At 60.1% G+C, this 12,822-nt stretch overlaps 1 protein-coding gene across 2 annotated transcripts in view; it reads left to right on the top strand.

Moving 5' to 3' along the window:
* Positions 1–4,934, top strand: part of LOC113912660 (splicing factor SWAP) — a 69,198-nt gene extending 64,264 nt beyond the window's left edge. For both annotated transcript variants that reach the window (XM_027576221.2, XM_027576222.2), the window contains exons 16-18: positions 3,145–3,309; positions 4,332–4,404; positions 4,616–4,934. In XM_027576221.2, coding sequence (XP_027432022.1) covers positions 3,145–3,309; positions 4,332–4,404; positions 4,616–4,681 — 304 coding nt within the window. In that variant the 3' untranslated portion in view covers positions 4,682–4,934. The remainder of the gene's footprint in view (positions 1–3,144; positions 3,310–4,331; positions 4,405–4,615) is intronic.
* The last annotated feature ends 7,888 nt before the right edge of the window (positions 4,935–12,822 follow it).

The following is a 12,822-nucleotide window of genomic DNA, read 5'->3' as shown; positions in this document are numbered from 1 at the left end:
CTGTGATCTGCGCCCAGCAGGGTAGTGCAAGGAGACGCATCCCAACAAGCAGCTCTGTCTCCAGGACTGCGAGATTCGTTAATGTCCACCAGCGACCCTTGTAATTCACTGTTTGCACAGAGTAAATGAGAAGAGTCCTAGGACGTCCCAGCAGATGCAGGAGAGCTGTTGGCCACGCTTTTCAACTGTTCACTAAGAAGGAAACAGGGAGACACAGAGCGCTGAGCGAAGGGAGTGGAAGGAAGTATCTGGCGGTGATGGGGGCACACTCGCCACCCCCAGGACCAGCAGCCGGGTGGCCCAGACAGCAGGGCGAGAACAGGGGGGGAGAGGCATAAAGACTGGAAAGGAAGCGTTTCCTTCTGCATTCCAGCCTGGAACAGTTGGGAAGGTGACGTGCAACCGTATCCAAGTAACAAGCTACTTACGGGTAAGCGAGAGAAGAATTTCCGAGAGAAGAATTCTAAGAACCGTAAGAACGCACAAAGCCCGTGTTTGTGGATGGGAGGGCAGTGTCCCTCAGGTTTCTTCTCCCTGAAATGACCTGTCCACACAGCACCGCCCCAGCAGGACTCCACGGGTGTTTCGTAGAAATGGGCAATCGGGATCTCTCGTCTGTGTGGAAACATGGAGGACCTGGAGTAGCCACAACAGTCTTGCAGAAGAACAGGGTTGGAGGCCGCTTCCTTCCAATTCCAGACTCATGGGGAACCACCAGGTAAGACCGTGAGTGGACGCCCTAAAATGGCAGGTTGCCAAGAAGTTTGGGGAGGAGAGATTTGCAGCGAAACCCGTTCCAGCAGCTGTCTGTCTGAGCGGAAGAAAGTGGCCTGTTCCACAGGCACACAGCTTAACTCAGGGAGGGTCACAGACTCCAGCTGAAGGTCCCCGCAGATGTGGAAACCCCACCAAGAGGGAGGAGAGTGGTGAATGTGACCTTGCTGACCTTCACTCAGTCATGGCAAAGAGCGTGAATAGTCGGACCGCACGCCAAGAACCCTCGCCGTGTCTCTGACAAGGGCTCGTGTCGATTCCAGACAGAAACCACCCGACTGAGGAGCGGGTGGGTAACTCAGAAGTTCACAAAACAGTCCACAGACATAGCCCGCGGACACAGCCCCGAAGAGCAGTCGAGCGCAGTAGCCTCTGCCAGGTTCAGTGCAGGGCGACCACAGTGGGGCCGGCGATGGGGGCCACGGGGCGCCGGGAGCAGTGGGGCGGCTTCCTGTGACGCCGAGCACCAGCACTGCCGCCCCGCGGTCGGTCCCCGTTCACCCGCCGGGAACATTTGTCCGTAGAAGCACCTGATCTGTCATTGTCACGACAGACAACGCACACGTCTGTTCCCGGAAGAGAGCACAGATGTGCTGGCTGGTCGCACACCCTGATGCTTTGGCAGCAGAAAGAAGCCGACTGGGGACATGGCTCGGCGTGGACGGGCGACGGGAGCATGGCGCTGTGTGATTCTGCCTCCGTGAAGCTTTTATCGATGGGACAGAAATCAGAGCCATGGTTACCTGTGACCGTGGGGAAGGGGCTCCGCATGACCAGAGGCAGCAGGGACGGAACTTTCTAGAAAGGGGGTGTTCCTGATGGTGAGAGGAGTGTGGGTATCACAGTGTCGACACTTGTCATCAAGCATCCGACAGCACTTAAAACCATCCTGTTTCTCTGGATGTGAGGTGCATCTCACTTGTTTTTAGAGGAACGAATCTCTTAATTCCTGAAGCGAACGCCGAGGCAGGTGTGTCGCGTGGCATAGCTGTATTCAGACTGAACCTGATGTGCAGCCGGGACGGCTCCTGCGTTCACAGGGGCAGCCACAGACTCGCCGGACTTGCCCTGTTGTCCTCTGCTACAGAATGTTCCTGTATCTTTGCTGCTTCCTCTGAAATTAGCACGTGTTTACAGACCTAAAACGGCACCCAACTTTTGCAGTTAAGAAACCAGGTGTGTGGCACGGTTTCCACGTATGTGTGTCCAGCACTGGGAGCAGCATCTGCCTTTATGGACCTCTTCTCTGTGCCGGCCAAGTGGAAGCTGCCGGGCTACGCCCCAAGGGCCAGCCCTTGTGAACACGGCAGAGCTGGGGTGCCCTGAGCCGTACCCTGCTGGAGTGTCCCATGGCTTCATCGGGGCGCACATGTGCCTTTGCATGAGAGCACTGTGGGGGGCCCCGAGGGCAGGGCAAGCGGGCGTATGGACAGGCCGTGGGTGTGCCCAGGTGGGGAAGGGTCTGTCTGTGAGCCGCTCTGCATCTCAGAGGCGCCGAGCGGAGGGGGCTGTGCGGGGGTGGCCCTGGACGTCTAACTCCGTGAAGACATGCACGCTCCCGCCATTGTGAGGCCCCATCACCCATGGGACCCACATGGGCACATGTGACGGTCTCAGGATGGCACTGACCGCACACAGACCCTACAGCAAGTACTCGGTCACCCATCAGTCACCCATCCGTCGTGTGTGATGGGGCACAGTCTCCAAAAAGCAGGGGACCATCATGTCTGGAGGAGGCAGAGGGGCCACGAGCAAGGAGGCCTGGTGCTGGTCTGGACAACACATCACTCTTATCTCCTGTATATATTCTCTTTTTTTCTTAAATGTTCTTTAGGGAGTCACAGGAGGGTCACAGGGCAGGGCGTGCGCTGGAGCTTCACGTTTTGGGGCGTGGGGGGTGGGCTGGGGTCTGGAAGGGGATGTGGGCAGAGTCAGCTGCTGGGCGAGCGGGGACGGGCTCTGCAGTTCCAGGAAGTGTAGGTCGGGGGGCCAGAGCTGTTGTGCCCGCGGCCCTTGGCTGTGACCCTCCCCAGCTCTTGCTCAGAGTCCTCGTCACGTCTGCGGACACAAGGAACGAACAGCACTTGGTTACTCTTCTTAGGTTTTTTAAATGCAGATAAAGTGCTGACCGTGTTTCCAACCCCATAGGCCTCTTGAGACAGGGGACAGACCTCCTACAGGGGGTGGCCTTCCTTCACTTGTGTGTGACTTTGCTGCGTCTGTCAGTTGTGAGCTAAATAAAACGTGCATGGCTTTTAGAAGGAGTTAGCACGACGGGCAGCTGAACCCACCAGCTGTCCCTTGGAAAACACTCGAAACTCCTCCTTCCAGAGCCCGCTGTATCTTTGCCTGAAACCACTTTCTTTGCAGAAGCCCCCACGAGAAGAAGAAGAAGAGGCGCTCACGGTCACGGACTGAGTCCAAGGCCGGGTCCCAGTCGGCATCCCCGAGCAAGCAGGCCACACGCCGGCACACGGCCCACTCGGCCAGCATCTCTCCCGTGGAGAGTCGGGGCTCCAGCCAGGAGCGCTCCAGGTACTCTCCCCACGTGCTCCCCGTGTGCCGCTGGGCAGAACTGGGCTCCAGCCTCGGGAGTGCGGTTTGGAAGCTGCTCCCAGGCCCCGGTTCTAGGCAGTGGGAATATCCCCGAACGACCAGTCCTCTCGGTGTTGGTCCCTGGAGTGGGCCGGCCACCTCCCCAGATGCTGACTAGAGGACTCCCCGCTGTCTTATCCACTGGGAAATGGTGCCTTAGTTGATGGCAGCCGTCCTGAAACCACTGACGTGGTGCCTTTGTCCTCGGCGAGGGTGCCTGGGGCGGCATGGCCCCGGCTGCAGGGCCCGGCGTGATCACGGGGAAGGCAGGCACAGGGGTCAGTCACCACTCACCCCAGCCCACAGGACTCAGGGGTCGAACCAGCACCGCCTGACAGATCAGGCCAGGTGACATCAGAGTCCACAGCTGACTGTCACGTGAGCAGCCTGGCTGGCGCCATAGATGTACACGTCCCCGTTGCCCGGGGCTGTCAGGAAGCATTTGCCAGATCCCCCCACTGCCCACCCACCGAGACCTGCGCAGGGGTTTGGGAGCGAACCTCTGCTCACTGTTGGTTACAGACCCACTGCCTTCAGTGTAGGTCAGGGACCCGAAACTGAAGTACGGGTTCGTAAGTAGTAGGCACACACAGCTCCCAGAGATGGGTCAGAACCTAAGACATGGCTTCTTTGAGGGCGCAGGTAGATAAGTGCGTGTGGCGGCCTCGGAGACCAGAGTCCGGCATGCGGCCCCGAGCGCCTGCCTTCCGCGGGGTGGCGGCTCCCTGCGGCTCCAGCCTTCTGCAGCTTCTGTCCTCGTCACTATGTGTGGTTCACGGGGTGTTCACGGGAAAATGCTTTCTGAGTTAGGCTGCATTTTATGAAGTATTTCAGACATCTGTAACGTGAGATATGAAAGCAAAATGTATGTGTATAACGATCTCTTTTTTAAAGACAGTAGTCACAAATATGACAATGCGTCTAAGTATTTTTAAGCCTGTGACCTCTCTCTGTTCACTCAGGGGAGTTTCTCAGGAAAAAGACGGCCAGATCTCCTCGGCAATTGTCTCCTCCGTGCAGAGCAAAATAACTCAGGTAAAGCGCCCCCTCCCCCCTTCTCCAGGGGGCCAGCTTTCCCTCGGGGTCCCCATCTCGGCCCCGCCGGTGGGCCCTGACCCTGGAGGGCTGCGGGGTCCCCACAGCGGGCCTTCTTGCCGACAACGTTCATGGGGCACTCCCATACCCGCGGTCCGCGTGCCGGGTCTGAGCAGGAAGCCATAGGGACCCTGTGGGTCTCTCCCTGCAGGATCTCATGGCCAAAGTGAGGGCGATGCTCGCCGCTTCCAAGAACATGCAGACCAGTGCCTCCTGAGACGCGGGCGTCGCCCTGGCCCAGCGCCCGGGCTGTGGGGGCCGGAGAGCCAAGCAGCTCCCGCGTGCACAGACCCATCCAACGCCGTCCACATTCTCCCCCAGGGGTGCCCCTGGGCAGTTGGTGGTTTTTGTAAATTAATTTTTGATGACATTTTCAGTTTAAGATTTTTGACCAGCAGTCTCTTACCTGTATATTTGTAAATAATATCATGTTTCTGTGAAAATGTATTATCAAATAAAATGGGAGGAAAACACCTTTTCTAGCTAGCGACTGTGGGGCGGTTCTTTCCTTGTTTGGCTTGTGTGTTTTCACCATTTGTCGTCTGTCATGGGACTCCCGAGCCACCGTGGGCGCCGGCAAGCTGGGTCGCACGGAGAGACCATTCCCGGTCTGGGCCTTAGTCAAACCACCATACATAAGGCCTTGGCGCCCGGTGGTGTTCCAAGGTTCGGAGCAGTGTTGCTGCACGTCACCGCCCGCGGCCCAGCCCCTGTGGCCCAGTCTGCCCACTTCCCAGAACGCCTTCTGCCCCGGATGGCAGGGAGGGGCGGGCGGCGGGTCACTGGAGGGCCCTCAGCAGGTGAAGCAGGGGTGCAGAGCAGAGGAAGGAGCCCCCGCCCACCGTGCACTGGTCAGCCTCGCGCAGCGCTCTGCTTCGTCTCCCGTGCCTTCCAGACGCACCGTGGTGGCTCGCAGGCCCGTCTCTCACCAGTCAGACTGGTGCCCCCCACTGGAACGCACCTGGATTCAGCCTGCGGCCTGGCAGCAGCTTTCCCGGCAGAGCGCGTCCCCGGCTGTGCAGGGACAGGTCACAGCTTTGAGTTTGATGGGTGCACCTGCTGTCCGGAAGGCTCTTCCCCAGCCCCGTCCGTGCCCTTGCGCGCCCTCCCCAGGGTAGTGTGACCTCAGACACTGTTGGCTCTGGTGCGTCATTTCTTAATTACGGGTGAGATGGAGCAGCTTCTCTTAGATGGAAACGTCCGTGTATATTTTTTTCTGCCGAGCAGACTTTGTCTCTTGGCCGGCCGTTACTCTCGAGTGTCTTACTGAAGCCCAGCACTCTGAATGTTCCGGTGAGCCCTTTCTGCACGATTTATTTTTAAGCAATTTTTTTCTAATTTGTCCCTTGTCTTTGGTTGCAGGTTTTTATGTGCAGACGTTGCTTTTGTAGGTAGCCATTCGTTTTTCTCACGGCCTTGGGCAGGCCCGTGCGAGCCACTGGCAAACCCGCTTTGTCCCTCGTTACTTGTTCGCGTTTGGCTGTGTCATTTTGTCTTGAAGGAACCAGAAGCAAGCGTGGGGGGGGGGGGCGTCGCCAGGGCCGATGTGGCAGGACAGCCGCAGCGCTCAGCGTGGGACGTGCGTCCCCAGCAGTGCCTGCAGTCGGACCCCGTGTGACGTGGCGTCTGGGAGCACGGCAGGGCCGCCTCGCGCCCGGGGTACCTCAGCTTTGCACAGATGCTAGCAGGCGCTCCCCGGAGAGTCCACCCGGACAGGCACATGCCGTGGGGACACGCGGAGGACTCCACACAGGGGCTTCCTGGCCCGTGTGGGACTCTGCGTCCGGGCCGCGTGCTGCGCCTCCTCTGGACCTGCAGACGGAGCAGAACGCATGCGGGCCACCTTCCAGGTCCCCTGCTGAGCTCCCACACCCGCACTTGCTGCAACAGAAATACCGGGACACAGGGCTTGGTGCAGGCCGTGCGGTGTGCGTTTCTGTGCTGGAGCCGCCCCAGGCTGTGGCAACAGGAGAGGCTTCAGGGGTAACCACACCCCCCGTGCCCTCCCGGTCTGGTCCCCCAACCACACACCGCCCTCCTGCTCCACGCGGGACGGCTTCGCACCGTCCGCCACAGAAGACACTGCCGTCGGCGTTGGGTCAAGAGTTTTCCCCTTTGAAAAGGTTCTCTCATAATGAACTTGCAGTATTTTTACTGGATTATTTTTAAGGCTCTTAAAATGGGCCAATAAAATTGTTCTCCACAACCTCTTCCCACCTGTTTGCGGTACGGCGCTCATGCCCGGATGGCGCGTTCTCCCCGCGACCTGTGTCCGGCCGTCACACTTGTGGCTCTGCCAGATTCCCAGAACCAGACGGGAGCTGCTGGGGGGGCCCTGCACCAAGCTTGCGGGTGGGCGGCGGTGGCCCGGGGCGGCTCCAGTGACGGGGTGTCTGCATGAGCGGTCAGTTCACTCGCGCGCCATCCCGCACCCTCTCCACACACACGGGCGACGGGCTCTTGGCTGCCCCCCCCACAGCCATCCGCACGCACAAGGTGGCCCGTCGCCCACCAGCTTCCTCGGTCGGTGGTTACCGTGTGCCTTGGGGCTATTCCGTGTCTGAACACGAACATCCCCTTTATTGTCTTCTTAATAAACATTGTAGAACAGCTGTAGACCCGCATGAAAACGAGGACCACAGTACCAAAGTGCTCTGCTGTCAGGGCCTGGCCCCAGTGTGGCCCGCGCGGCACGATCTGCGGGCCAGAGTTGACGTGTGTGAGGAACTGAAGTCTACGGTGTCTTCAGATTGCCTCCCTTTCTACCCATTCCCGCCTGCGGCATTGTCAGCTCCGTGGGGTCAAGGTGGAGCAGATCCTCCCGCGAGGGGCTCCGAGCGCCAGACACCAGCCCCAGCCGCCCCAGCCCTGCAGGCTGCGGCAGCTCCCTGGGACAGACGGGTGCTGGCCGGCCCAGGGAGCCCACGAGCAGCGGCCCTTCTCAGGCTTTTCCAACGGTCAGGATTCAAGCTCCGGCCCAGGCTTTCGGTGGGCGCGGCGCAGCGTGGCCCCCAGCGGGAACAGAGAGCCGGTGGGGACAAGCCAGCCCCCACAGGACATCGGGCACTGCTGCCCAAAGAAGGTGCGAAGGATGCAAGCCCCCAGGAACCAATGGTTCACCCCGTCGTCCAGGAAGCCAGGTCTCCACGGACTTCTGGGCCTTCACAGGACTTGCTGGGTGGACGGCTGACACCAGCTTTCCTCATAAACCGTGTGGGGCTGGCGTAGAGTGAGCTCTGTAGAGAGTGAGCAAGGGGGCATCTCTCACGTGGTGACACAGGGACAGCGGCCTGCTGGGAGTAATGCGGGTAGGGGAGGGCGCCACGGGGCTCTAGGCTGCTGGTGCAAAGGTCCTGAGGTAGGAATGTGTCTGAGTGACAGGGAGAAGCAGCAGCCCTTTTTCCAAGTAAGCTCACGTGCTCAGGTTGGGGTGGACATGAATCTGGGGTACACCATTTGCCACCCTTCAGGGCCCTGGAAGGAAACCCCGAGACCGCAGAGTAGCCGTTGTAGCTCCCAGGAGCTGGGCCGAGTGGGGTGCAGCGACAGAATTGCCCCACTCTGCTGCCTTCCTGGCCCGGCTGGGCTCCTCCAGACACCAGTTAGGAAAGAGCGTGTCGCTTGGGCCTTGTACCCCCCGCCCCGGGACGACACCCCCGGACCCGTCTCCCCACCAGCACGGTGTTCACCTGAGGCTCTTCCTGCCCCTCGCGGTCAGTGGATGGTGCAGGTGTGTGTCTTCCTTCCATAAGTTGGAAACAAAGCGTCAACCATACAGCAGCATGTCATGGTTTGCTGGCAGCCCTTCTTCCTTCTGGAAGCTACACAACGCCCACGGAAACTTGGCTGTTTTCAGCTCTGCAAGGTGCTGGTCATGCAGCAGGGTCCCCAGTGCAGGGGTCACAAGGCGGGGACACACGGGGGCACCCCCACCCGCTCCGGGGCCTGGAGCTGCCCTGACTCCTCCTTCCCTGGGGGTGAGCACACCCCACGTGGTGTCAGCGTCCATCGCAGCCATCCGATTCCGGAACATTCCACCTCGCCCAGGCCCTGGTGCCCAGTCCGCACACCGTCCCCGGACATGTCTGCTCTGGACAGTTCCTGCTCCGCTGGCGGACTGCAGCCCGCGGCGAGCGTCACACCGGCTCCACCGTGGTGGGTGCGCCCCCTCCTGGGCATCCATCCACCGGCCCGGCCTGCGGACACCAGGGGGCTTGCACTCTGTGGCTGCTGGAATGACGCTGCAGAGACCCTCACGCACCAGGCTCTGTGTGGACGTAGCTCTGCTTTGGTTCTTGTTAAACTGGAGGAAGTCTTGGTGGCCCCGCGCAAGGTGGCTGCGAGGACCCACGGGGTGGGGTCGAGGCCTGGGGAGGGGCTGCGGAGCCCCTGGGAGACACGGCCTGGGTGTGGGGACCAGCCCCAGACCGAGGTGTGGCAAGGCGGGAGGAGCTGAAATGTGTGTCCAAGTGCCACGGGACAGCACCCAGGGACCCCGGCTCCCACGGCCACTTCGCCCACCGAGCCCTCCATGCCGACCCGGCCCCGCGACCTCTCACACCTTCCCTCTGGGCTGAACTGCCCCCCACACCCACACGGGGGGAGCCTCGACCCCCCAGACCACGGATGTGACTGCGTGTGGAGGGTCACGGGTGACACGGGGCCCCCCGGGTGGGCCCGTCCCACAGGACTGAGTTCCCGCGGAGAGCAGAGCGGGACAGAGACGCGCACGAGGCAGGATCCCGGAGGACGCGGCGGGAAGATGGTGCCTGCAGCCCTGGGGGGGGCCTGGGGAGGGGTCAGCCTGCCACCGGGGACGGGACCCCGCGCCTCCAGACAGTGTGGTGCGCCCTCTGTATGTTGTGTAACTGCTAGACGCCAGTGAAGACCTCCCCACTGCGCGGCACAGGGCCTTTCACCGGCCCCTCGGCCACCTGGCCTGCCTGCTCCACCTACACAAGCTGGTACCCGAGCAGTGGGAGCAAGGCCGGGGGCTGGGACTGCCCTGGTCCTGGCGAATCTCCGTCCCCTCCCTCTCCCCCCTCCCCGCTCTCCCCCCCACCCCTACCCCGCCAGGAAATACCTTGCAGGAGTGAGCAGAGGGACCCAGCACGGCCAGCTCAGGGGTCATCACACGAGTCCGGGCCTGGCTGTTCATGAAGGCGGTCACAGAGATGCTCTGTGTCCAGGGGAGGGGAGTACCTCCCTGGGAGGGGTGTCACGATTTAAGGACGTGTCCTTTTTTTTTTTTAAGACCTATTTATTGGGGCGCCTGGGTGGTGGCTCAGTTGGTTGGGCATCTGCTTTTGGCTCAGGTCGTGATTCTGGGGATCATGGGATCGAGCCCTGCGTCCGGCCCTGTGGGGAGCCGGCTTCTCCCTCCCCCTCTGCCCCTTTCCCCGCTCGTTCTCTCTCTCTCTCTCTCTCTCGTGCTTTCTATTTCTCTCTCAAATAAATAAATGAAAAAAAAACGAGAGAGAGAAGCGATGCCGTTGCAAGCTTGTGTGAGAGGGGTGGGGTTGGCGGGTGCAGAGGGGGAGCCGAAATCAAGAGTCCACGCTCAAACGACTGAGCCCCCCAGGAGCCCCTTAAGGACATGTTTTAAAATCACCTCCCCCTCTCCTTCCACCCCTCCCCCTAGGCTGCCCCAGGGCCTTGGCACTGGCTGTCCCTGCCGCAGCGGCCATCTGCGTACTCTTACCACCTGTCTGACAAGTAAGGGTCACTGTGGCTGCCATGATGGTGACCACACACTCATGGGCAGAAACACATTCAGTCTCACTCCAGAGGCCAGCAGCCGAAGTCAGCTCTGCAGGAGTGAAAGCAGGTGGGGCAGGGCTGGACCCCCTGGGGCTCGGGCTTCCAGCTTCCAGAGGTGCCTGCATCCCCGGGCTCCTGGCTGCACCGCTCTGGCCGCGCTTCCCTTGTCGCATGACCTGCTCCCGGGCTCTGAGCCTCCCCCTCCCTCCTGTAAGGACCCTGGTGATGACACTGGGCCCACCAGACCGTCCAGGACAATCCCATCCCAAGATCCTGGCCTTGATCACAGCTGAAAAGCCCCTTTTGCTACATAAGGAACCACATTCTCGGGCTCCGGGGGCTGGGATGGGGCATCTCTGGGCCACTGTTCCACACTTCGCACACGCGATTCGTGTCTCCCCGACCCAGGGCAGCAGCCCCACAAGGGCAGGGGCTCAGGCCCGAGCCCCCCCACCCTGCTAGAGTGAAGGCATGGGGCCTGGTCTAAGGGCGCCACCTCCCCTAGAAACCCTGGTCTTGGAGAAGGGACCCTACTTGAGTAAGTCAACCTTTTGCATCCAATACACAGTTAACATTTTCCTTGTTCTCATTTTTATTGATTTTCAGTTACACAAGCAAACCAGAAATAGCCGCTCCTAGTAGGAGTGTAAAGCAGGCCTTGTCCCCCCACACAGAGCCCGGTGCCCACCGTCCTCACCCAGACTCACCCGTCCTCACCCGGTCCCTCAAGCAGACCCCAAGCAGAGGGTCCCAGGGACAGAGAACCCCTGCCCCGGGGGACCTAGGGATGGGGAGGTGTCAGAGCTGCAGAGACCCTCACGCACCAGGCTCTGTGTGGACGTAGCTCTGCACCTGGGGGGTGCAGATCACGTGCAAGGGCCCGGAGCATCTCCCCTGCGCCAGTCATGAGCCTGGGCTGCGCAGGGCCCGGGACGGAGAGGGGCAGGGGCAGGCAGCAGGACGGAGCGCCCAGTGAAGGTCGTGAGCTCAGGCCTGGGGCTGCTCCCTGCCCTCCCGCCTGCAGTCCTCGTCACGTGCTGTAGTTGGTTCCCTCCGGAACTTTCCCTCTGCATTTACACACACACACAGAGCCCAGGAAAGCTGCAGCCCCCGGCCATCCAGCTCAGCGAGCCCAAGCCCAAGGATTGTCCCTTCTTGCAGGACGTGGGCCATGGGGCCGGCTCTGAGCCGGTTGTGTGGCCGGGAGATGGTAAGGAGGGATGGGCCCCTCCTGGCTTCTATGCTCCAGATGGTGGGGGTCCGCATCCCAAACCCCTGGGCTGACAGGGTCAAAGGGGGACTTTCTAAAGGAAGTTGGAGGTGCTGACGCCAGAGAAAGGGAGATGGATGCAGGCAAGGCTGGATCAAGGGCTCAGAAGAATGATACAGTTATAGACATGTTTGTTGTTTTGTGGGGATTTTCTGATTTCTTTTCCCACAATTTGTTTTTTTCACTCCACAAGGTGTATGAGCGGTCCCCTTGGTGCACCCGGATCTAGTCCTTTCTTTCTAACGTCCAGGTAGTGTTCTGTCTTCTGGGTGTGTCTGTCCAGGGCACCTCCTGGGTCTTAGAAGAGACACCTGTTTCTCTAGTGGGACGCACGCCCGCCCCAGGAATCACAGATCCGAGGGCAGCACCCTCACCCACGTCCCGGGCCACAGCCGGCACAACTGACTGGACACGTGGCCCTGCTTTAGTGGGTCAGCCCTGCATGCACATGTAGGCAGCTTCTGACGGTAAACTAGTACATCCTGCGTTCGCCTTTTCGTGCAAAGATGGGAGTGTTTTTCTAGGGCAGACACCAAGAATGCTAGCCATAGAAAATGTACTTTTTAAATTTTAATAGCTATTCCCTGATGGCCTTCCAGTAAGTCGGTACCAGCTGGCACCCCCACCCCCACCCCGTGGCACCGAAGTCCCCACTTCCACACCCTGGGCGCATGATGATGTATCACTTTTCCAACATCGCCCATCTGATGGTGAAAAGTGGCCTCTCATCGGTGCTTGGATTCTGTCCACATTCAAACGCCAGAATTCAGTGGCAGGCTCAAAGAGAAAGCAGCAGCTGGTGTGTAGTAGCCCCCGGCATGAAGGGACGAGCCTCCCCCCAAGTATGTCCTAGCCCAGCATGCTTGGTGCTCGCCATGGTCTCCAGCCACTGTCTGGACCCACCTGAGGTCCATGCTTATGTTTGTGCACCTGAGGCCACCGTCACAGCTACCTCTCTCTTCACCACCATCTGGAATGAGTCCCCCTACAGCATTCTGCTCCAAATGCTCAAATGCAGGAAGAACTCTGACACAGGCGTGGACTGCTCTGGCCTCTCTTCTGAGCTCCTTGATCCGGTCCTGCCTGCCATCCATCTCCCTTACTCTGACTTCAGCACCTCCAGTTTCCTTTAGAAAACCCCCTCCTTCCCATGGTCTACGCAGGCAGGTCAGCTCATTTCCATCCCCTGGCCACATGGTTGGCTCAGGGACAAACACATAATCCACATCATCCGATGAAAGACAGCCCTGGGTCTGTGGCTTGCAGGTCTGTGTGTGGCTCGGCTTGCTGCAAGGCAAGGATGTTGGCTGAAGCTGCCCTGCACCATC

The sequence above is a fragment of the Zalophus californianus genome, chromosome 14 (assembly GCF_009762305.2).
Source record: "Zalophus californianus isolate mZalCal1 chromosome 14, mZalCal1.pri.v2, whole genome shotgun sequence".
Lineage (NCBI taxonomy): Eukaryota > Metazoa > Chordata > Mammalia > Carnivora > Otariidae > Zalophus > Zalophus californianus.
The sequence above is the reverse complement of the archived record's forward strand: the minus strand, read 5'-3'. Positions and strand labels throughout refer to the sequence as shown.